Source organism: Coptis chinensis, chromosome 6 (genome assembly GCF_015680905.1).
Source record: "Coptis chinensis isolate HL-2020 chromosome 6, ASM1568090v1, whole genome shotgun sequence".
NCBI lineage: Eukaryota > Viridiplantae > Streptophyta > Magnoliopsida > Ranunculales > Ranunculaceae > Coptis > Coptis chinensis.
The window spans coordinates 79,740,869-79,764,959 of NC_141461.1; the positions used below are offsets into that span (position 1 = coordinate 79,740,869).

At 37.6% G+C, this 24,091-nt stretch overlaps 3 protein-coding genes across 4 annotated transcripts; all 3 read right to left on the bottom strand.

Annotated features, from left to right (window-relative positions):
* Nucleotides 1–3,205: 3,205 nt before the first annotated feature.
* On the bottom strand, nucleotides 3,206–7,989 carry LOC147494707 (wax ester synthase/diacylglycerol acyltransferase 11-like). Its single transcript, XM_086569207.1, has 7 exons — nucleotides 7,571–7,989; nucleotides 6,071–6,664; nucleotides 5,905–5,971; nucleotides 5,274–5,383; nucleotides 4,977–5,189; nucleotides 4,478–4,615; nucleotides 3,206–3,571 (listed from the first exon to the last, which is right to left on the bottom strand). Exons 1-7 carry the CDS (start codon nucleotides 7,856–7,858, stop codon nucleotides 3,419–3,421), a joined length of 1,563 nt encoding a protein of 520 aa, XP_086425333.1. The 5' UTR covers nucleotides 7,859–7,989; the 3' UTR covers nucleotides 3,206–3,418.
* Nucleotides 7,990–8,426: 437 nt separating this feature from the next.
* On the bottom strand, nucleotides 8,427–15,478 carry LOC147494708 (uncharacterized protein At2g24330-like). Of its 2 annotated transcripts, XM_086569211.1 has the most exons (7): nucleotides 15,258–15,476; nucleotides 14,936–15,193; nucleotides 13,863–14,007; nucleotides 9,926–10,035; nucleotides 9,333–9,750; nucleotides 8,919–9,165; nucleotides 8,427–8,778 (listed from the first exon to the last, which is right to left on the bottom strand). In XM_086569211.1, exons 2-6 carry the CDS (start codon nucleotides 15,164–15,166, stop codon nucleotides 8,921–8,923), a joined length of 1,149 nt encoding a protein of 382 aa, XP_086425337.1. In that variant the 5' UTR covers nucleotides 15,167–15,193; nucleotides 15,258–15,476; the 3' UTR covers nucleotides 8,427–8,778; nucleotides 8,919–8,920. The 2 variants fall into 2 exon arrangements, with proteins under 2 accessions (XP_086425337.1, XP_086425336.1); XM_086569210.1 differs by having other exon boundaries at nucleotides 8,427–9,165; nucleotides 15,258–15,478.
* Nucleotides 15,479–15,731: 253 nt separating this feature from the next.
* LOC147494709 (3-ketoacyl-acyl carrier protein synthase III) lies at nucleotides 15,732–23,134 on the bottom strand. Its single transcript, XM_086569209.1, has 8 exons — nucleotides 22,517–23,134; nucleotides 21,646–21,794; nucleotides 21,341–21,477; nucleotides 18,569–18,674; nucleotides 18,367–18,485; nucleotides 17,282–17,346; nucleotides 16,932–17,163; nucleotides 15,732–16,165 (listed from the first exon to the last, which is right to left on the bottom strand). The coding sequence occupies exons 1-8, from the start codon at nucleotides 22,702–22,704 to the stop codon at nucleotides 15,944–15,946; spliced, it is 1,218 nt and encodes a 405-aa protein (XP_086425335.1). The 5' UTR covers nucleotides 22,705–23,134; the 3' UTR covers nucleotides 15,732–15,943.
* Between the last annotated feature and the right edge of the window lie 957 nt (nucleotides 23,135–24,091).

Sequence of the window (24,091 nt, forward strand, 5' to 3'; positions counted from 1 at the left end):
GGATTTAAAGCGTCTAACAATGAAGCGGAATATGAAGCAGCAATTTTCGGTATGAAGACAGCTATTGATTTGGGGACGACTGATATTGCCATTTTCACAGACTCCAAATTAATCACCAACCAATTTGGAGGTATATATAGAGCTAAAGATGAAAGAATGTCCGCGTATCTAGATGTTATTCATTCTTTAGCAAGAAGATTAAGATCTGTATCTATCACAAAGAAATCAAGACATGATGTGAGGCATGCAGATGCTTTAGCTTATCTTTCAACAGCTACAAATTGCAAGGAAGCACGGACGATACAAGTTGAATATCAGGAGCAACCAAGCATCGACTTCACCACTCTCAACCACAGAAAAATATATGTTGATGAATGTTTAGCACTACAAGTATTGTACTCTGCACAAGCCTCTTTATGCTTGCAGTCCAAATAAAGAAAAGGATTCGGCAGGGAAGTAGAAATCATCGGGGACGACATTGACAATTGAAATGTCCAAATCAACCATGATGAAACGCTAGATCCCGACCAACAACAATCCACCTAATAGATGTAGAGCATATTCCCAAGATGAATGATTGGCGATTCCTTACATAGAGTACCTGCAACACCGACTCTCCCTCGAAGACAAGAAACTTGCGATTACATACTCCGGACATCATTCAAGTTTTCCATTCTTCCATTGGCGGTGACGATCCAGTTATATAGGAAGCATAATTTATCTCCGTTGTTCATTGTCTTACATCCTAACAAGGTCACTTTATTCTAGAAGAGTTGCATCGGGGCATTTGGCGGCAATCATATTGGGCGTTAGTATGGCACATGAGCACTCACTCAAGGTTATTGGTGGCCCGGAATGCGAAACAAGCTAAGTTATCTGACCAAACTTGTGTACAATGTCAAATGCATGCGAACTCAAACCATCTACCAAACAATGAATTGTTTCCAGTTTGAGTTCTTGGCCATTTGCTAAATGGGGTCTAGATATTGTTGGACCTTTGCCCAAAGCACCGTGAAATTTCGATTCCTTTTGCATCCATCGATTATTTCACAAAGTGGGTTTAGGCGATTCCACTCGTCGCGGACTCCATCCTCCAAAGTCAAACAGTTCATTTGGAGAGATATCATATGTCGATATGGAATACCGGCCAGTAATTGTATCCGATAATGGAAAGCGGTTTGATTCGATGAAATTAAAATCGGTTAGTGACACCTTCAAAATTCAACATAATTTTTCTCGCTCCTTACCATCCACAAAGCTAATGGACAAGCCGAAGCAACTAACAAGTCTCTCCTAGCCAATTTGAAAAGGCGCTTAAAGAAGCAAAAGGAAAATGGGTACAGAATTACTAGTCGCTTTTTGTGGGCATACCGCAAAGACGCCAAAACTTCTACGAATGACTCCTTTCTCTAGCATATGGGATGTAATCGGTTTTGCCAAACTGAACTCATGGCTCCCACCAAATAACCCCGAAAATGTCATTTCGATGATAATGAAGAATTTTTGTCTTCCCGAAAACAATTCATTGATGAGCAGAGAAGAGGCACTCCGGCATTTGGAAAAGTATCAACAGAGTGTCAAAAAGTTATGACAAGAACGCGTTAGGTCGTGAACATTCCAGCCCGAGATTGGGTACCGGAGAAAATTGGATGACCAATCGGGGCAAGCCGTCGAGAAGCTTGGGAAGGTCCTTTTATTGTGGAGAAAACAGGGCCTAACGGTTATTATGTACTGAAAACTCTTTCCGGAGATTTTCTTCCAAAGCCTTGGAATGCAACAAGACTTCGTAAATTTTACCATTAGTATTTAGTTAACTCTATTTTGATTTTCATTAATAATCAAATTTCTCCATATGCTACTATGCTTTATTTTTACATAATACATTTTTACATCATCTAGCAAGTGCAATCATCGGCGCAAACCTTTAACATTTTGTTTTCTGAACAAAGTTGACGTCTGTGTGTTGACCCGCATTTAGCCACCAAGTGTAGACACTTGCAGAACAATTTTGTTTCCGGACGAAATTGTAAGTGTTAGCAAACGCGCACTTAAACAGCCGAGTGCAGACACTCGCATCATAAGTTTGTTTCCGGACAAAAATTGTAAGTGTTAGCAAACGCGCACTTAAGCAGCCGAGTGCAGACACTCGCATCATAAGTTTGTTTCTGGACAAATAATTGTAAGTGTTAGCAAACGCGTACTTAAGCAGCCGAAAGTCGCGATTACACTTTCGCATCATAAGTTTGTTTCCGGACAAATAATTGTAAGTGTTAGCAAACGCGCGCTTAAACAGCCGAGTGCAGACACTCGCAGCATAAGTTTTGTTTCCGGACAAGAACTTAAGTACTAGCAAAGCACTTAAACAGATGTTGGGTTTTATTTTTTTTATTACAACAGTGTTTTTTGTGCCCTTTAGTCAAACAATGTCTACTCTGGATTGGGTTTTATTTTTTTTGCAAAAGTGTTTTTGCATTTTTTTTCTCATTCTTTGCCACATGGCTTTCATCCATATGACAAAGAGGGGCGATGTTTGGCCCACCTTGGTGTGTTCCCGACTCCTCGATCCGCCCATCACCTTTCCACTCGCCCAACATTCTGGATTCAACCCAACATGATTCCGGACTTGGTCCAGATCCAAATATTTACAGGTGCATCTGGCACAAGTGATGTTTGGGCCCCACCTTCGGTGTGTTTCCAGACTCGGATCCGGCTCATCACCTTTCCGGACTCTGGCCCAACATTCTGGATTCAACCCAACATGATTCCGGACTTGGTCCAGATCCAAATATTTACAAGTGCATCTGGCATAGGTTTAAGAAAGAAAATAGGCACAGTCTGGTCAACGGGGACAGAGAAGGAAAAAAGAAGATAAACCAAAATCTTCAAAGATTTAGGGGTTAGAGTGGGATCCGGATCTTGGGATCCGAATCTTTCTTATAAGAGTCTGCTCTCACTTTCAGAACTACGCAAACAAAAACTGGACTTTGATCCCCGCTTTCTGGATCGGGTAATGTAAAGCAACCTTCTAAGGTTCAGTCTCATTTCTTTTGGTCAATCAATCCACTCTTCACAACCCTAACTGTGTTTGGGAATTTCTAGTCCAAACAGGCAGATTATATGCTTCTTAAAGTTCTAAAAAAATTCTCGATTCATAATTTTTAAACTGTCTATGTATTCAACTGTACCTAAAGGTAAAGTGAAAGTCTTGAAAAATTGCTTTTCCCTATATGTAGGGATTATGATTATCAACCACAAAAAGGATTCTTTAAAATAAAAGGAAACATTTGTACTGGTGAAGAAAGCTTATACCAGAGCTAAAGCCAATAGCACTAGTGAGTTGTTGCACATTATTCAAACCATAATAAATCTCTTAGCCTTCATGCCGGTCTACTATTTGCATATACATATACTTACATTTTCAACTTCGTCCTGCTAAAATCGTGCCTTTGATTAGCTTTAGAGATTCTTCTAAATCGTCGCAGAGTTGATGAGGATCTGGAACGCATTTCTCGTCAACTGTGAGAACGATGGTCATCTTGTCCAAGTAACTTTGTAAATGAATAGTTAATCCCTGCCAGAATTCATCTTTAAGTGGCTGATACTTGATCCATGCAAAACATAATATTTTGACCCCACTTCCAGTAAATGAGTGTATTTTTGCCAAGGGACCAGTGACAAGACCAAAGGAAGGTTTTGGTTCGTGAAAACCTTGGCTAATGCAATATTATTGTTGGAAGTAACAGTCACAAATAAAAATCGTCGCCTCCACCGACATTAATATCAGACAATCTTTCTACAATCATATAACAGACATGCTGATGATGGTTTCTTTAAGAACCATGTGTCACTTCAATCAATCATAGCACAGTCCAACTTTCTCCGCTAATAGAAAATGTAGAAAGTTGGATTCTTAGGCATGATTCAATGGAGGCCAGCCCTTGGTTCAGAAAAGAACTTTGTCAGATAAACAACTTCAATTCTATCCAAGATGATTCAAGGGAATCACTAAATAGTGGCTTCTGAGCGGGCCAAGTTCTTTTTTAATTTCTACCATCGGATTATATGCAGAAAAAAAGTTGTTCTATTATGTCAACTAAGCAGAAATAGCTTGAAAGAGATGTAGCATTTAAAATCAGCAAAAAAGTTGGATATATCGCTGTCATATGAAGATTAAGATTAGTTCCTAAACAACACTAGTGGAACCGACAACTCAAGATGAAACAAGTTAAGTCAATAACCAAAAAAATTGATCCAAACCAAACTAAATATTACGAGATCCCAGTTAAGCATATGCAGGTTACCAATGAGAGTAATATGTGATTGATTATACCATCATCTTGGGCTGTATAGACCTTCTATGATATATATATTGATGACCAAACATTGGAAAAAATCACTTCATATTGGTTCAGATTCAGTTAATGTTCAAGTGATCGACGTACCGTGACATAAACTATTTCGTCTGAAGAACACTTACATGTGGATGCCCATAAACACTGGGGGCAAGGTAAACCATGGGATGCCCATAGAAACTGATCTCCTCGAGTGGTCCAACAATATTTGAGAAGGACATCGTTGTGTTTGCAAGAATTTTATTTGATAGAGCAGATGCAGCCTGTAGGAATAATTTATACGAATAGGAATTAAGAAGCCTGAATATCAACTACAAGATATGAGGAATGCCAGTAAGCACTCTTTAATGAGTTGAAATGATGCCAACCCTGGCATGTCAAGTCCATTTTAACCGTTGGCATACAGATCTAGTATATCTACTCAACAAAAAAGAAAATATGCAATCCACGTGTATGTACAAGAAATTGGTGACAGTTGACATAGCATGCATTATAGATTCAGTGGCATCAGTGCACCTTTGAGCGGGGCTGGTTATTAGCCTTCCGATTTTCTTTTCAAATATAAAGTACCAAAGATATCTAGATATAGAACACTAGAAACTTGAGTAACAAAAACTACTAGACCTTTGTGCCCAAGGAGTTCACTATGAAAGAACCACATGAAAATGTGTAGATAGCTTCAAGAGAGAGTTTTTTTCGATCAATAATGGCTTTCGCTTCACGAACATAATCCAATGGATCATCTCGTAAGCCAATGTTGAAAGGAAGGAGTACATAACCCATCCAGTTGCCCCACTTTGCATCTGATTTACCCTTGTCCATCATGTCAGCCAAAGCCTGTAGTTTATATATTACACAAGACTAAAGACAAAATAAAATACTGTATAACAAATTCACATTTCCAATGGTTTACAAGCTCACCTGGATCCCGACAGATGGACGAATATTAACAAGAAGAGTTGCTCTGAGACGAATATACTTTCGCAGGTTATTTTTCTTCTGTGTTGACCCTTTATCTTTCTTTCCCTCACCTGAAGAATACAAAAATGTGTTAAGAATACTGCAAACTAACAAATGCACCAAGGTGGCCTGAGCAAATCTCATTTTCCTATCAACATCCTATAACAAACCTTATCAGCATTAAAAGTGACTTGGTGTAAATATGGTTGTAACATAACAATTTTAGTTTTATTTACAGGAAGATTCTGTGAAACATATTAAGGTTGTTAAAAGGTGAGAGTGTGCGATATGTGTGATTGTTTTGCTTGCTACTTTGACTCTTTGTGGGCCTTTTGTTTCTGTAAATGCACTTTCAAAAGACCCTACATTCCTCTGCTTATGTCATCCCATATTCTTGCAATGCTGCTCTACCTTCTTGTAATCTATCAATTTCCAACTCTCACCTCACCCATAATGAATCCTTATACTCAAAGGGGCATTATTACATTCATCTGATGATCAACTTAGAAATCCCCTCGAACAATGTATTTCATTAACCTTTGTTTTAACGCTTTAATTGTAGGTACAGTTTTTGAAAAGTGAAATAACATACCGTATCTCCTGTTGAGATAACGAGAGAGACCAGCAGCCGTGACACCCAGCACCACATCATTTATTGTCTAAAGACAAACGAACAACAATTCTTGTTAAGAAGATAATTCAGTAAATGTAAAATAAAAAAATCATGAGATTTGATTTTTCGTCTTTTGTTAACTCACCATGTTCATGGCATTTTTCACCAGTTTAATATCATCAAGGCTGACTGTCCGATGAACAATTCGCTTAGGAGTGAGCTCAACTCCTGGTGCACCCTTGAAAGGTGTCTCAGTATCTTTCAAAAAAATCGATGTACACATAAATACAACCATATCCATGAAAGTATTCCACATGAGTTGAAAAATCACCCACATCATCCATATCGCCTTTAAAAGCCGCCACAACCTATTAGGCTTTTTCCTAATTACTACATTCTTCCTTGGGATAGATGGCAATGCATTTGGATTAGAAGTTTGTCGAGTACAAGCAAGGAGAAGAGACATGAGAGATACACCATCACCAAGTGAATGGTGGATTCGGAAAACGCCTACTGCCTCAGCATTAGTGATTGTCACATTGAGGAGATGGAGGTCCCAGAGCGGCCCCGACATGTCCATAGTTGTTTTTGTGAGATTAGAAATGTAGTCTTCCACAAACTTATCAGGCGACTCCATGTTTTGATCCACATCCGGTATGTGTATGTGTTTATCTAGGTTCACCAATGTTGGAACCCATTTCATGATCTGCTCACCCTGCTTTTCACTTTTGTGGTGTACCTACATACATGATTTTGTAAGAAAGGCACACTCATACACAATTAAAACTCTAGAACTAGAACTTCATTTAGTTAGTTAACTGTCAAGTACATTAGGTACACGTGCCACGTCGACAACAGGCATGTCATGCTTTCAAGCTAACTGCGACCTTTGTGATTAGTGGTTGTGCATGCAGACTAGATTTCAGCTGACTGAAAACTCTACACATGCTCATGGCCAAACTGTGAATCCGTAACTCAGCTTAAAACTAGTGAATCTATTCTATTAAACAAAATTAAAAATGATTATTTTGTCAAAATTTTCTTTTTACTCTCTTGATGTCCTTTAATTTTAAATTTCAAAAACAAGTACACAACTTATTTCTCATTCTTGAAAGAAAAAAAAAATTAAAAAAGGAATCTGAAGTTTTTCTCTCATGAACACCTATGGCAAAAACAGCTAATAATCCATCTGAAAACATCTTTTCTACAGCCCAAATGCTACCACAGGAGAACTAGTTCAGTTTTTATTTTCGATTTCTAAACAAAAATGTGAGTTTTAGTATATTCTTTTTTAATACTATATAAACTCCAACATTATGTATAACTCCTTAAGATAAATTCCAAGACTATGCTAAAAGTATTCAGGACTCTATGCAAGGTTATGGAACACAGGATGGTGGCATGGTGCCAGGGGTGTGACCGCACCTTCAAGATTTGAAAATTTCCATTACTGTACCAGTAATTAGCTAAGAATATACGACAGTGAAAGGATTCTCACCCACAGATTTTTTTTTAAAAAAAATCAGTACTACACCGTATATGTTCCTGTTTCTGATCTTGTATGCAAACTATAAGCAGGAATAATAAACAATTAACAACCTAAGACAAAAATATGAAAGATTATACTACATGCAAACTCTCTTACCAGTATGCTTGAGAAACGAGGGTGCTTAATAAGAGTTTTTGCTAAACCAACTTTAACAAGTTCAAGGTTGATCTTTGTCTTTGAACCCATAATAGCAATTATAAAGCAATTGAAATGAGGTTCATGAAACAAACGAGCAGTTGGACTTAATGGTTGTTCTTCAGTATACTCATCTTTATGTTGTTTTTCTTCTTCTTCTTCAAATAGCCTTCCACGTATGCTTCTCTTTTTTGTTATTATTGCTTTGAGAGACTTCTTTCCTGCTCTGAGTCCTTCAACCATTTCCATGGTGTGACAACTGGAACTGGAATCAGTATCTTTGCAGTGGTCAGAGACAAACTACCTGCTTTATATAGGTTCAAGAAATAGTCCAGGAAAATTTGCCTGAAGTCCTAAACTATTATTGGCAGTATTAAAACGACTAGAATCCAGCACATACCACCTTATTAAAGTACGTTGTCCAGATTAAACAGGCCCATGAACCCCAACAGCCATACATAACATTTCTAGGTGCGGCAATTTAAATCGCAGAAAGAGCTGCTGCACCGCTGTACCACCCAACACAAAGTCTACCAGGTGAAGAAATTTAAACCCCATGCACAACCAGCCGGCTCAGACCGTACCGTGTTAATAATGTCTACTCATCTATTCAATTTGGAATTGCCGTCTACCACGCAACCTCATTCAAGCAGATAATAATCTATTGTTTTCCCTCGTGTTCAACAGGATTAGTTGAACTACAGGTTTTCAAACGCCTGATCCTTTTCACAAAGGCAAGTTTTTCTTGAGTAACAATATTTGCATCACAAGACAGATTAACTTTAATGACAGCTAATGCACTTGGGAAAAGGAGAAGTAAAAATGAAAGGTAAAATCTTTCTCATAGACAAGAAAATCAAATCTGGATTCAAGCACAAAATTATTGTTTCCTCCAAGAGGAAAACTTTGCTGGATGGAAAAACATAAACTACAGTCCAAACCACACCACTAACTTCATACTTGTCACCAAAGCGGTGGCTATAAATTTCACATCCTATACCATTTCTGATCCGCAGGTTCTATCACAACCTCTTTCTGTTTCCAGAAGGAAAAACACTTTACCCTTTGAATGCCCAATTTGTATTGGTTAACACTTCTGTAGTTACAGTTGCACCAAACTCATGCACACACTATGTACAAATCACGGGGCCAGCGGGCAAAACACACTTCTGTTGACAAACAATACAAAATAGTAAAATGTTCTATTCCTGACCCAAAATAGTATTTACTTGCAAGAACACAATATAAAACTTATAACTGAATAGCAGAAACACTCTTTAATTGTAAGTTGTAATGTGTAAAAGCTCGCCTTTAATTAACTGGCTCTGCAGAAACTTTCTCCTCAATCTGTGCTGTTTCTACAACAGGTCCTAAGTTTGCATTAGAGAGTATGTCTTCTTTTAAAGTGCTACCAACAACACCACCGCTCGGGCTTCCTGACATGCTGGTGGGGCTGGAACCGGGAGCATGCTCCTGCACTTGTTGTGAGCAATTCAGAGCATGGCAGTGCGGACAATAGTAAGTAATGAAGGGAAAATCTTCTTTTCTGGCCAGCCCTGCACACAAGTAACATAATTACAAATCAACTTATTTACAAAATAAGTTATTATATAAGGACTCAGATCAATCATAGCAAGTCAGCAAACCAAAGGAACATAACCTATTCACATATATATGGTAAACATCGAAGAGTCTGATGACCGTGAATAGAAAATCTTCTCACCATTATGCATGTGGCAGCTGCCACATATGAGTGCGTAAGATTGTGTAGGGTCCTCACCAACAAGTAATGCAGCAATTCTGGCAATCCAACCCCCATCATGCACAGTCGATGTGGGATGGTGTTCAACAACTACACTTCGATTATGTGGAGTCTCAACACCATTGAACCCCATCTCAGTAGGTGCTTCCTCCATGGACTGTGGTAGCATACCACTTCCTGTACTGCTTGATCTGTGGTGAGATTGCTTCCTATTCCTAAGGCCTTTAGATTGCACAAACTCGGAGTCATTGCTTTTGCCTATTGGATTATTGGGCACGGATTCCTCACCAAGATAAACTTTCAAGCCTGAATCTATACCCAACTTCGACGCCAGAACACTTGCTGCAGCTGCCTTTGCGGCTGGATCAGGGTCATATCTCTGCAATGTGAATCAGATACAATTTGTAACACGACTGGGAAAGACTAGTAGTAGTTCATCATTGTTAGGATCCATGGTACACCACACACATAGTAATACTAATTCATTGGTGGTATGGGCACGCATAGATCTGTTTTATTTTTTTCTTTCAAAACGATTTATAGATGTCCACTACCTGAATGAGCTGTTGTGTAGTGTAGTAATTGGTCCTTTCCTTGAGCTCGTCAATTTTTTCCTGCCTTTCAGCACGCAATCTTTCAAGTGTTTTCTGGTCTTTGCGATCACCTGCACAACAAGAAGGTAAGATATAAGATTCTCCCACGTCTTTTAGACCGGGGAACTCCTAACATCGAAAACTATGTGTGTATCTCCATTACTGCAAAGACAGACAAAGGCTTTAAAAAAAGTCTGAAAGATGTGTATTTTCACAATGTAAACACACTCAACCAAATGAATATCCTATCCGTGTACTCCAAAACACCCAATCATGTTGGTCGGCATGTTAGGTTCAAGAACCGCCACACGTTAGGGGGTGTGCTGAGATGTTTAGTTCAGTCCCCACTTGGGATAGTTAAAGTGTTTCATAATAGTAAATACATTCCTGGGGCTGCTCAACTATTGCTAATTGATTTTGAGTTGGATGCTCCAGAGTTTTTAAGACCTGTATTGTCGCTTTTCTGTTACTCATAGGCCTCCTCAACCTACCTCACTTCTTAATTTATTTCACTTTAAAAAAACACGATTCATGAATGGTCAAAAAAGCTCCAGTCACACTATTGGCGTCACTATGGAGGGTAAACTTTCTAGAAGGAATAATAATGCATCTTTAGATGTGTGAAGGAAAATCTGAAACGTCATAAATCTACCAAGCATATGTTTGTTCAGTAGTACACTATATTTGGACCAGAGAGGAACAATAGAAAATTCAAGAATGCAACTTGTCCATCTGGTATACTAAAGGAGAGATTTACTAGTGACACAAAACTTTATCTACAAGAAACACTACAAGAATTGACGGGGACACAATGCTCACCAGGTTAGGTCTAAATGTTCAGCTTACAATACAAACTCCTATACTTGTGCCAAGATAAAAAAAATAAGTTGAACTCTAATGGCGCTTTGGGAAACACCTGTGCTGGTGTAGGGGAGTTATAAGAGTCCGTAGAGGTAAAATTCTGCTAGCCTCCGCTGGAAATAACACTAAAAGCACAGTACTTACCCATGAACCTCAAGCTGTTAGAGAGGGAATACAGGGATGCAATCATTTCTGTTGCAGGAAAAAGGTGAAGGCCTCAAATTTCATGTCTGCAGGCTGCAGCTAACTGTAACAATAAGAAGGAGCACACGATCCCCACCCCCCACCCCCAATGGCATTGTTTAAACTTAGTCATGTTCCGCACAGGGACCATGTGACTAACTATGTAACAATTTTGATGTTATTTCCTTAGTCCATGTCTATACGGAGACCAATGGTGTCACTGATCAGCTAGCTTCACTAGGTAGTAACTTTGAGGTTAACTATGTGTACTTAGACCTCTATATATAAAAATCTTATCTTAATGTAAAAAAGGGGGGCAACTGGAAGGTAGCATACTAGATTGTAACTAATGAATGCCTAACCCTAGCTTCATTTTCAACAACAACAACAAAAAAACAGTTTCATGTGAGAATCCTAAAGTGGCGAGCATCATTTATGACATTAACAGTATGTACAACATGCAAAAATATGTTGACAAACTAAAGCCTAATATGAAATACAAACGGAAACGGAAAACACGTCTACACCTTTGAATACGTCCAGAGTAGTTACACTCATCGTTATCAACAATTAGGTTGTGATTACCTACTTCTACCAAACTTTATGAAGTGGTTTGAGAAAAATAAATAAATAATAAAAAAAACAGCCTCAATAAAAACATCTAGAAACAATGAGAAACAATATGCTATTTCAATGGAATTACTAAAACAAAATAAAAAAAGTATTAAGCTATAGGTTTTATCTTGTGGCAGGCGAGGTCATGTGCTCGTGAAAAAAATAATACTAAAGGCAACTCATAAAGAGTAAATTTTAGTTTCTTGATATAATCAAAGAAGATTCGTCTCTAGAAGACTGTTGAATCAAAATTGGATGAGATTTGAGCTTTGTAGGATGAGAATGATGGAGATGGGGAAACAAGGCTGGAGAATGGAAGTATTAAATTTCTATTACAATAAGAAGTTTTGATGGCCAAAACATCATATAATCGTCCGTTCAACCTTTAAGCAAGTTATTGGGGGTAAATTTTTAAAACATACCAAAAATTAAAAACAAAAAGCCAAATGGTTTTGTTCTCAGATGGGGTCAACCCTGTGCTATTAAATCAGTGAGTACTCGGCGAGTACTCGGTGGGGAATCGCTACTCGGTACCTAGCCGACCCGACCAATCAATTACTCCCCGTAAGTGATTGGGGTCCAAAAATCGCTGAGTAATCAGCCGAGTTGCCGATTTATGAGGAATCGGAATCGGGTGAGTTACTCACCATAAATCGGTATATAAAAGAAAACCGAGATTTTTCTTTTTTCTAATTGCGAAATCAAATTAGGGTTTTTCTCCAGCCGCGAAAACAAGCTCCAATTCCAGCCTCTTCTCTAGCCTCTCTCCAATTCCAGCCGTGAAAACAAGCTCCAATTCCAAGTACGTTTTTTTCTTTTTCTCCACTTTCTTTTTTTCTTTTTCTCTTTTTCTCTCTGTCTCTCACTCTCTCCAGTCTCTTCTTCTCTACGTTTTTTTTTTCTTTCTTTCTCTTCTCCTCTCCAGTCTGCCACTCGCCCACTCTCCACTCTCTTCTCCTCTCCAGTCTCGACTCTCCACTCTTTACAAATGCAAAACATCGATTTTTTTTTCCCGATAATCTTCACAAAATATGTTCAGTGAACACTATGTGGTGTATTATGATTTTTGAGAACCCACTTGAATACTTGATGACAACTTAATATAAAAAAAATAAAAAAAAAATGTCGACCCATGTTTTGCATTTGTAACTATGACAAGTTAAAGAAAAGAAAAGATTGAAAAAACAATGATATTGGACTTGAAACTTTAGTGGTCAAATAACTATGGACAATGTCAACATTTCTATAGCATATTGATAGCAAAAATTTGTACCCCATGTTGTATGCCACATTGCCCAAATCATGTACATGCTACATATAAACATATAAAAATTAAGACATCTCGAGTAATCCCGATTAATCCCGACCGAGTAGACCTACTTCGCTACTTTCGCCTCCTCCATCGAAGTAGCCAGGAAAGAGCGGGTTTAAAAATCGCCCGAAAGTAATCCCGATTAATCCCCGACCGAGTAGACCTACTCGCTACTCGCACCTCCACCGAGTAGCGACCGAGTAGCGATTTAACTGCCCAGGGTCAACCCTTGCTCCAGTGAGGCTAAAGCTTTGAGCACCTCAAAGCTTAGCCCTCAAGGCACAAGCCTCAGTCTAGTGAGATGTAACTCGTAAGCCTCACATAATACTGCTGAGGTTAAAGCCTCGGTGCGCCAAAACCCAAGAAGGTGCGAGGCACCTTTAAGGCTTAAGCCTCATTGCAATTTTCTGAAATCATCAAATCAAAAAATTGTAAAATGCAGTCAACCCCCCACCAGCAAACCGGTGGTAAATAGTTACTTAATATTTAATCCTGTGCTATTCATGTTGGTTCATACTTGATATGTGAGTAGGTCCATCCATTATTTCATGCTTTTAGTGATTTTAGCCCAAAAATAATGATCCCATTGGCTCAGTATCAGCATCACTGGCATGGATGTGAGTCCATTAAAGTGCGGAATCCTGTGAAACTGGCTCACAACAAGCCGCTTGGAGCAGAACCCAGTTTTTGTTCTTTCTTATTGTCATTGACATTACAAACCACCATCTTAATTAGGGACTGTGACACTGTGACCCTTGGCGATCGCAAGAGATTATAATTATAATTATCTTTTCTGATTTCTATTTCTGCAGCCCATGACATGAGAAAAACCGATAAAACAAAAAACAATATACAGTACAAGCATGTTGAAGACATTTACCAGTAAGAGAACGCATGAAAACATAAAGAAGGGTTTAAGAGACTTACACATTCTAATGAAGCTTATATGTGTGAAATAAATCAGTGAAGATAGACCAGGCAAAAGAAACATAGGAAGAACTCGAAGTGCCCTCATTTTCCAGTTCAAATCCAATGATCTTGTTGTCATGATGGCATAACCCACTGCAACAATCTGAAAATACCAGTGGCTCAGTAATCTGCTACACGAAAGCTTGACAAATTAAAATGGTTGAGAAACATTGATAAGATACAGAGTGATGCCAAGGGAGAAATTATCTTCAACTTTTATTTTCTTTTCTACTGTAGTTTTGTTTTCATTTGTTTGCTCCTTTAAAAAGAAACTTCTGTAAAATAGAGAAACATTGTTGTTGTTGTTTTTTCTCATCAATAAAATTAAACTTCAATAATGAGAAACCCGAGGGTACATGACATAGTATACTAATGCAAGAGCAATTGAAAAACTTGAATAAATTACAGCAAAATGGAAACAAAGATCTCACAAATGCTAGATTAAAACGACCATGAAATAACGTTTTCCACATCTTTTTTCGTGAAATTGCAGAAGGGACAAAGGTCAGGTTGTCCATAACCATCCCCCACCAATTGTTTGCATTCTATTGAGTTAAGTCATCGAACAAAAGAATTCACCATGACAGAACCAACTTTACAACAACAGAAGAAAAGAATAAGTATCAAAGGATGATGAAACCATGACAATCTTACGCTACAAAATTATCATTCCACCCCTACACACTGCCTAATGAATACAAATATACAATGCTCCTCGATGGGTCCATTTGTCCTCCTATCTTTTGACCAAAAGAAGATAATCCATATGATCAAAGTCATAATCACTTACACCCCAATTCCGACATAATGCCCTATATGGAACTATGTAAGTAAACGGTACGAAGATCCACAATATACTTTCTTTTCTCCAAGTTATGAACTCTCAAGAACGAAGCCCGAGACAATCCATCCGTCCCTAACCCAACTTGTCCATAAAGAGTCCTCTACATCCTTATTATTCCCTCCCCATCGACTAACCTTGTAATTCTTATCTTGAACAAATACTTAAAGTTTTAACTAGGAAGACTCACTTCGAGAAGAAGAGAAAACAAAATGAGATTCCTAGCCATCCATCGCCATCTTTGAGACCTCTTCTTCATCCTTGCAAGCACAGATGCTTCTTCCTTGGAAATATGTTGCAACCTCTTTTCAAAATCGTCTCCGCGTTTACGAAAGAGTCCATTGAATATTCGAGAAAAGAGTCCTCGGCGTTGCTTAGATGATGTTTCTTTCACAATACTAGATAAAGGCTGATCAGCCATTATATCCAACAACGTATGATGCAGAAACTAAAACAGAACAGAATTGTTATTAGTATTGTAATTAAAAAATAAAAATAAAATGAATTATTACCTTTAAAGATTTGAGTGTTAGTCCGAAGAAGTGTTCAAGAGTGGTCTTCTGATTTTGAAGACTTTTTATTTATTTAGAGTGAGAGGAGTCATCAAAATAATAATAATTTTTATAGTCGGCAATCCAAAGACCAGATCTGAAGTAGAGAAACGAGGACACAACAACTTATTATTAGAAGAGGGTTTTCTTTTTTTAAATGAATGGAGAGTCTTTTAGAGGAGGCCTCGATACTTTGCTTTCCTTTTCAATTATTCCAAAGTAAATTGTCTTTGGCTGCCACGTGGAAAACATACAAAAATGGTTTGTGTAACTTCCAGTAAATAACCAAGGGGTCTTTTATTATGTTTGGAGTTTGGGTTAGGACTTGGGATATAAAGTGCTCATTCTATTTCTATTTTCAGGGTATACATTGGCTACAGTGATGTAGATTTTTGACAAGCAATGAAATGTTGAGAACAAGCTAGGAATGCGGACTGGGGGCAAAAAGAATGGAACTACTAGATTGTTTAAAGTCAAAAAAGAGTTACAAATCCGAAAAACAAAAAGAGAGAAGCTGAATAGATCGCTCCTCAAGATCTCAATACAAATCACAACGAGAATTGACATTCGAGGACTCTAGTTTCAATTATCTTTCTTTTCCACTTTAAGCTTGTACCCTTTATGATGACTAGGTGAATCCCAAGGTCTCATCCCCATCTCAATATTGCAGAAGCCCATGTAAGGCCAGCACCAAAACCTGCAGTAGCAATTGTATGACCTGCCTGCACCTTCCCGCTTCTAACTGCTTCATCCAGTGCCAAGGGAATCGATGCTGCACTGGTGTTACCGTAATTAGCCAAATTTGATATAATCCTTTCTGGTGGGAGTTGTAAACGGGTTGCAACGGCATCGATGATCCTCTGGTTTGCCTGCATCATCAGACCATTCTCACTGTTTATTTGGCGTATTAACTGAAAATCAGAAATCAAATCATTTATATGGAGACTCTATTCAGGTATATGAAGGATCGGTTGAAAATGGCATACATGCAGGAATCACTGTCTACCATTCTGCATTTCCACCAAGATCCATGTGGTGGAAATCGGTCTAACTGGATAATATGATGTTCAAACTGTATAGCCGGTTTCATTTTCCATCGGAAACTTCCTTTTTAATAGGTAAATCTGGGTGGGGATTTTCTGGAAACTTTTTACCACTGCCATTTGAAATTGTGTGGGGAAGTTTTTGTAAGTAGGGGAGAGCGGGATAGTTTAGCAGAGACTAGAGCTCTTGAGTGTGTAAAAGTTTCCACTGATATCATCTACCTAAGCCTACGATTACTCTAAAGATAATGTGGAATAATCCCACAAATCAAATACTTTAAGAGTAGCTCCAGCCAAGTTCTTCACATTATGAACAATGTGATGGGTCAAATGAATAAACAGACCTATCGAAAACAGAAAACAAATTGAAAGATATGCACCCCATCTCCTCTACGTTTAGCTCCAGCCAAGTTCTTCACATTATGAACAATGTGATGGGTCAAATGAATAAACAGACCTATCGAAAACAGAAAACAAATTGAAAGATATGCACCCCATCTCCTCTACGTTTACAATGTCCAGAGACATTTTTCCAATTCATTATTTTCAGGGACCATATCAACATTTGTTTAGGGGCTGAAACTATACATACCTGATGAAGAAGTAACCAATCTATGTCAGAACTTGAAAGTCCTGCCTTTTCCAGGGAAAACTCAATTGACTGTGGCACAGACTTAACTGCAAAACGGAAGACTTCTTTTCCATTCATCTGGATGCAAGAGTATGATGAGGGTCTTGGAGGGAATTCTACTACTGAACCGTTGGAACCAAATTTCACTTTTCTTTCATTAGATGTTTCTTCTTTCATTGGGGCATTTAGGTGTCTGCATAAATAGTTGGCAAACTGTGTGTGTCAGTTCTTTTGTAAAAGGCAACACGTAGCAAACGGTGAGAAGGGTAAAGGAAGAAATGTAGGAATCTGAAAAGCAATGGAAGACATACTTTTGGCCATCCCCATCACTATGCACGTCAAAACCAAACAACCCATCTTCGTGCCCATCACAAGCCTGCAAAAGTAAAGAGCCGGTGAAATCCAAGTATCAAGGACATTTCAAAAGCGTTAAGATTATAACCTCTAAGAGGTGGAGAATTTTGTAACTTGTAATCCTACAAAAATCGGAGTGAATGAAAATCCAATCTGCAACTGTTGGAAGCTAAAATGTCCAAAGCAAGTTCATTTTCAAGGAAAGAACATGTGAATTGATTCCCCTCTTCCAAGTGGAAAATCATATTTGATACATCTTTTGAATTTTTGTTTTACAATTTACATAAATTACTTATTCCTTAGGAAGAAACGCCACTAGTAGCAAATATGAATGCATCATAATGCAAAGCTGCAATGCAAGAGACCAATCTAGATAAATACATCATATTGATAGGAATGTCATACAATGATTTAATAATAAAGTGCAATTTTTGTTAAAAAGAACAATAAAAGAGTGGTATTCTTTCTTAACAAAAGACACAAATATCCCAGAATGCCGTAACCAGGAAAAGGTGCGGTTTTGAGATCATCACAAGGTTCCAAGGCAAACTTCCTTTCAACGTCGTAAAAAAGTTGAGTTGATCTTGAGAGGAAGGAAAAAATATAGCTTCTTGTTCTTCCATTTTTTTTTAATGATGTGGAGTGAGAGGTTCATACAACCTCATGTGGAAAGTTTGCAAAGCCAAAAAATAGGAATACACAGCATCTCCCAAGGAGGGACCCAAGTCAACTAATCACGCATACATATTGCAAGTGAAAAACCAAATTATATCTTAACAACTCGCATCAAGCCAATCAGACTGTTCCCATTGTGAAGTAGCACGTCTATTAGCAGGAAAAAGACACCAATAACACTAGAGAATTTTATATACTTAATTGGAGTAGAATAAAAGGGGACTTTCCGGAAAATGGCACATCTACACTCGTTCTAACAATATTAAGACAAACCTGAAAGGCCAAGTCAACCATTTATGTGTGTAAAAATCATTCCAATTACATACCTACAGAAGTTATCTTTGAAAACTAAAACAGATCCAAGTACCTGTACTAACACAGCACCAGCAGCGTCACCAAAGAGAATACAGGTCCCTCTGTCAGTCCAATCGACGTATCGAGAAAGACAATCGGCACCAATCACCAGTACATTTTTGAACCCCCCTCCTGTAATTTGGAACATACAACTTCAGTAAAATGATGAGAAATAAACAAATAAACCATCTACCATGTACTTGACGATTAATCACCTCTTATATGACACGCAGCCGATACTAGACCCAACACAAAACCACTACATGCAGCTGTAATGTCATAAGCCAACGGATTTTTCTTACAGCCAAGGGCTTTCTGGATCTGATATTTGAATAACATGTCAAGGTGAGAACATATCCAGAGTAATATTACTACAAATTAAATAGTAGACTACACCGCCTAACAAGAGGTTTCGTAAAATCAAAAAGAGACGTTTTAATGTAGATCTTACTGGCGGAAGCTTCAGTTTAATTGAATCTACACTTTAATTGAAACAAAATTAAAAGACGACCTAAAAATCACTCTTTTATTGAATCTCTCAATCACAAATCACACACATAAACACAACTACTGAAACCCTAACTACAAGCCCGTTATTTAAAGTAAACCTAAAAAGCATAAACCAATAGGAACACGACATGTGTCCAACTAACTAATGGACTCGAACCATGGGCTTGGACTCCACGAAGGGGCTCACGCCCATAACATGACAGCAATGTACTAATGTTCTACATCACTCTCCCCATGTTGAAGAAGCTTGTCCACAAGCTTGTTGACATGAAAACCCACCAATATGCAAAAACTCTTCATTCTTGTATACATCACCCTCTTGGGGTTCGGAGAAATTCGACCTCGAGTTTTGGCTTTGTATCTACTCACAAAGGGAATAATGCACCACGATGTCACAAATGTGCACTATATTTCTCTGCTTTGCCTTAGAGAAAATGTCTCAATATTGGGCAGAAAAGGATCCACAACGGCTGTCGAAGAGTACTGATCCATGCGATATAGGAGGCCCAAATCCAGAATGTTGCATTAGCGTTCCAGCAACTAATTGATGTTCACTAAAAGCCATCCCAAAAGAATTTGTGTGTGGGCTTCCTTGGACCTGTTTGTCACAAGCCCATCGTGGTGAGCACTGCTGCTGATGGCATTTGTAATCACACTCAAGACACAACACAACGGCTTCAGAAGTTCCTTTCTTCTTTTTGTTGTCATCGATAACAACCGGTGTTTTACGTTAGGCTATAGAAGCTCCACCAACGATGGGGGGTTTGGGCTGCAAAAGCTCTACCATAGTCTCCCTCAGTCGACTAGTTGCTTCTTCTAATCGATCAAACTTGTTTTGCATTAACGTTTCTTTCAACTCTTCTAATCGAGCAACCCGAACTCTAGGGGTTAATATGAATCCATGAATTCTTCATCTCTGACGTTTTAGACATATCTTAATCTATAAGAATAAAATTGGATTCGCGAAATTGGATTCGCGATGAGAACAGTAACCGAGTGAACAGTAATATGGTGAACAGTGTTTTCGGTGAACAGTAACCCCTGGAATTAATCTGCTCCGATACCAAAATAATGTAGATCTTACTGGCGGAAGCTTCAGTTTAATTAAATCTACACTTTAATTGAAACACAATTAAAAGACGACCTAAAAATCACTCTTTTATTGAATCTCTCAATCACAAATCACACACATAAACACAACTACTGAAACCCTAATTATAAGCCCGTTATTTAAAGTAAACCTAGAAAGCATAAACCAATAGGAACACGACATGTGTCCAACTAACTAATGGACTCGAACCATGGGCTTAGACTCCACGAAAGGGCTCACACCCATAACATGACAGCAATGTACTAATGTTCTACATCACGTTTGCTGAAGAAAAATCATCTTGATAAAAAAAGAAAGGAAAGAAAAGTTATTCAGAATAAGAGTTCTGTTAGTTTCCACACTGAGGAGAAATAAAATATAATAAATAAATAAAGATGATGCTCAATTTTCATGCCATCATCTGACAATTCCAAAACTAGCATATGTACTAGCATGGCAAATAGTCTACAATTCAAGCTTAGTACAACAAAAACAAGGTATACATTTCCATAAGTATTCAGGAAATCATTCGAGTTCTTAATGGCAGCTACAAGGTTTGACATTTTATACAGAACAAAGAGGTACAGGGTCTGAGCAGCAACAGTAAAAAGCTAAATGAAAACCATTCCGCCGCGGTGTCACTCAACCAAAGAGATAACAAAAGTTGCGGAAAACATAACATCTTATAAAGCCCATCAATAGTACTGTGTGGTCAAAAGCGAACAGTTCTCATACACAAACTATTTTGGAAAATATGCATTATCATGACTTGCCGTTCTTTCATCATGGGAGAGTGAAAAACCTGTTTCCCACCTTATTCACTAGTAGTGGGAAATCAAATACTGAAATGTCTAAAGAATAATGCTAAACTGCTTGAATAAAGACAGATTCTATTGTTCAGTGAAAAATGTATATTGTGCAATGCACATCTTCTCCTAGTAGGTAGAAAAAAGGAGATCAATTTAGATTGATGGGGCATTTACAGCAGAGACCAAGGTCCAACGATGATATTGAAAGAAAAAGTGATATGCATAACAAAGACCCACCCCCTCCAAAAATAAAATAAAATAAATCACTGTCTGCATTTCCAACCAGAGAAACTTGAAAAAACAACTCGCCTCAAATCGACGTGGTTGTACATTTTCTGAAAATGAAAGTGACACGTTGCTTCAATAGAAAAAGATAATGATAATAATTATAACAATTAAAAAAACACCTATTTATGGTAAAGAAAACTGTGTCGATAAATATGAATTCTATTGCAACATGCACACCCTCCAATCCACTACATTATAGACATCCCAGCATTAATTTTGTCTCTATGTTAATCTTGCTCCATGCCTCCATGTAATATGGACATTTATGAAGCTAAGAAGGACAATTTTACCTGTGGAGCACTACCAAAAAGATCCTCTGGAGTAGATGTGCACATAAGAATTAAGTCCACATCATCAACATCTACTTGAGCCATTTGAAGAGCTTGCTTTGCTGCGTCGACAGCCAAATCTGTCAAGCTGTCTTTCCCTGCAAATACCAACTGAACACAATTCAATACTTGTAAATGTAAATAAAACAAATAAATAAATTTGCTTCCAAGAAGACATTTCACAAAAAACTAATCAAATGTACCCGAAAAACTTGTTACCAAAAAAGATTAAAAGATGAAACAATATGAATCCATGAAGAAGCTACCTGAAAGAACTCGCCGATTACGAATCCCAGTGCGAACAGCTATCCACTCATCATTAGTATCAACAATCTGTGCTAGATCATCATTGGATATTTTCAGTTTTGGCACTGCTGAGCCACACCCAATCAGCTTGAACCCTTGACTATAATGTCTGCATACACAGCAATAAAATGTAAACATCAATTTACGCATACTTTCGCAAGAGATGCTCTTTTTGCTGTTATCCCAATCCCCTTACCAACAAGGCAAAAAACGAGAGTGCTTCCATATTATAGTCTACAATATAAAATTTGCTACTCAAAGTAAAAAGATGATAAATGCAAAACATCGAGACAGCACACAACTAGGCACTATTGTAATCCTCCTCAATTCGTGCACCACCAAGAATACCTTATATAACTGACTAACACATGCCAATATTATTCACTGGGGGAATACTTAGTGAACATCTTCATTCATTGTGTTATTGTAAGTGATCCGCAGGCACTTCTTCACTTTGGCTACAAATTTAAATACGAATTGAATTCACTCAACATGTTACAGATTTCCTCCTTATTTCTTTTCTGCTACGTTCTCAATCACTCCATAGGTTTCCACGACTATCGGATTCCACAAACCAAACACAGTATATGTCCATAACCTCCTCAACTGTGCCCAATTCGACCATATCTATCTCTTGATCTTTTCTAACCATTTAATAACTTCGAAGCCCATTCCCATATTCTACATTCATCATAACTCATTTGTAATCTACACTATCATAAATCGACATTTACATCAAAAATTCAAAACCAAAACAGACTTCCACCAATCAAATGCCCACTCTCAAAGAAACAAGAAAATTAACCAAATATAAAGAAAATGTTTCAATACCTTGGTATGCGAGATTCAGAGGGAGAAGCAATGGGTGTAGTTTGAACAGCAGTACAAAGAAATAGTCTTTTACTAATTTTACCACCAAAAGAGTAATACCCAGATCGAAAAGGGTGTTGAAAATTACTTCTTTGTTTAATACTATGAATAGAAGAAGAAGGAGACATTAAAGTAGATGCATTGGCCATTTTTTTTTTTTTTTAAAAAACTAAAAACAAAAAACAAAAACAAAAAAGAAAGCAAATTTTAGTAGAAAATGGTGTTTAAGATCTTTGAGTAATAGTTATAGAAGAAACAAACAAACAAAGGAAGAAGTAGAACAAAGCCATGAAACAGAGGAGGGGTGAAAACAAAGATGGGGTCCTTTTTTTTTGGTTGTTTTGGGTTGGGAGTGAATATCAAAGAAGATGGGCGATGATATCAAAACCAATGAAAAGGGTTACAACCAATGTTGGGTTTATGTTATGTAGCTCTCTGTGAAGAGGAGCAGTGTGAGAAGTTTTTATTGATTGAAAGAGAAAGACAGATGGTGCATATACTGGTTTTGCCTTCTGTACTTTAACCTGTCCACGTATTACAAATGTAGCTACAGTAGCAAGTACTCTGCAGTTCAACGTTAATCTTACTACTACTGTCTTTTGCTCATTTTGAAGCCTTTTTGTCCTTATTTTTATATGACATCTTTTGAACAATAGTTTCGTGTGCACGATGAGTATGTTTTATAAATAAATACGATGGTTCTAAGAGAGATCAGATGATCATTCATCCTATCTAGAAGAAGAAAAACAAATTTCAATGTGGAATTTCTTAGATGTTTATAAGTTAAAGCTTGGAATGTCATCGTTTGTTTTTTGCTAAATGTAAATTTCTGATTCGGTCATGATAATGTCAATTTGTATTTAATTTGTATTTAATTGGCCACAAATTTTATCGAACTAAATGAAACAATGTCAACAACTTTTTTTCTTAAGTTTCTTCTGATAGCGAATTAAAACAAATGACATTATCATGGCCAATTGGAAAATTTACCCCTTTACTAATGAATGAATATTTTGTTAATAGACTGAGATAAGTTGATAAATTTTACAAAGAGAAAAAACAAGTGCTGCACAATTTGAAATGCACTATTTTATTTTTATTTTTTGAGTTTGTACTTGACATTTCGGGCCTAGACAGATTTTAGAGTGCTACCTGAATTTCACTTAAGACCTCGAAATAAAGTAGGCTAGAAAGGTAGATTTTTGAAGGTGGGACGGTTGAAAGAAGCATGGCTACACAGTTACACCAGCTAGAAACAGTATGGCATCTTAATTAGTAGCCCACTTGGTAGATATGAAGATCGTCACTTTCATAACCAAGTTTTAGACTAAGTTTCTATGTGTACGGGTGCACCTACCTACATTGAAAACTTGACTCAAGATTCTTTCAATGTTGCAAATAGTGGGTACTTCAATTCATCTACCATAGACAGAGAGGTTTGAAATGTTTTCTGTTGCCAAGTTTCTTATGTCTTGGGAAATATCTGTACTTAAGGCGTTGAGGTTGTTATCAGTGCTGCCTTGGTTCCACTTTAGG

What these genes read in the sequence shown, in the direction of transcription:
- LOC147494707 (XM_086569207.1), bottom strand. Translation starts at nt 7,858, where the DNA reads ATGGAAATGGTTGAAGGACTCAGAGCAGGAAAGAAGTCTCTCAAAGCA. An exon ending in GTCCATCTGTCGGGATCCAG is followed by an intron (nt 5,190 to 5,273) that starts GTGAGCTTGTAA and finishes TATAAACTACAG; the next exon opens with GCTTTGGCTGACATGATGGA. An exon ending in GTGTTTATGGGCATCCACAT is followed by an intron (nt 3,572 to 4,477) that starts GTAAGTGTTCTT and finishes GAATTCTGGCAG; the next exon opens with GGATTAACTATTCATTTACA.
- LOC147494708 (XM_086569210.1), bottom strand. Translation starts at nt 15,166, where the DNA reads ATGGCTGATCAGCCTTTATCTAGTATTGTGAAAGAAACATCATCTAAG. An exon ending in TGTTTTCTCTTCTTCTCGAA is followed by an intron (nt 14,008 to 14,935) that starts GTGAGTCTTCCT and finishes TGGTATTTTCAG; the next exon opens with ATTGTTGCAGTGGGTTATGC. An exon ending in TATAAGCTTCATTAGAATGT is followed by an intron (nt 10,036 to 13,862) that starts GTAAGTCTCTTA and finishes CTTGTTGTGCAG; the next exon opens with GTGATCGCAAAGACCAGAAA.
- LOC147494709 (XM_086569209.1), bottom strand. Translation starts at nt 22,704, where the DNA reads ATGGCCAATGCATCTACTTTAATGTCTCCTTCTTCTTCTATTCATAGT. An exon ending in TCTGAATCTCGCATACCAAG is followed by an intron (nt 21,795 to 22,516) that starts GTATTGAAACAT and finishes CTGTGTATGCAG; the next exon opens with ACATTATAGTCAAGGGTTCA. An exon ending in AGTGATGGGGATGGCCAAAA is followed by an intron (nt 17,164 to 17,281) that starts GTATGTCTTCCA and finishes CTATTTATGCAG; the next exon opens with ACACCTAAATGCCCCAATGA.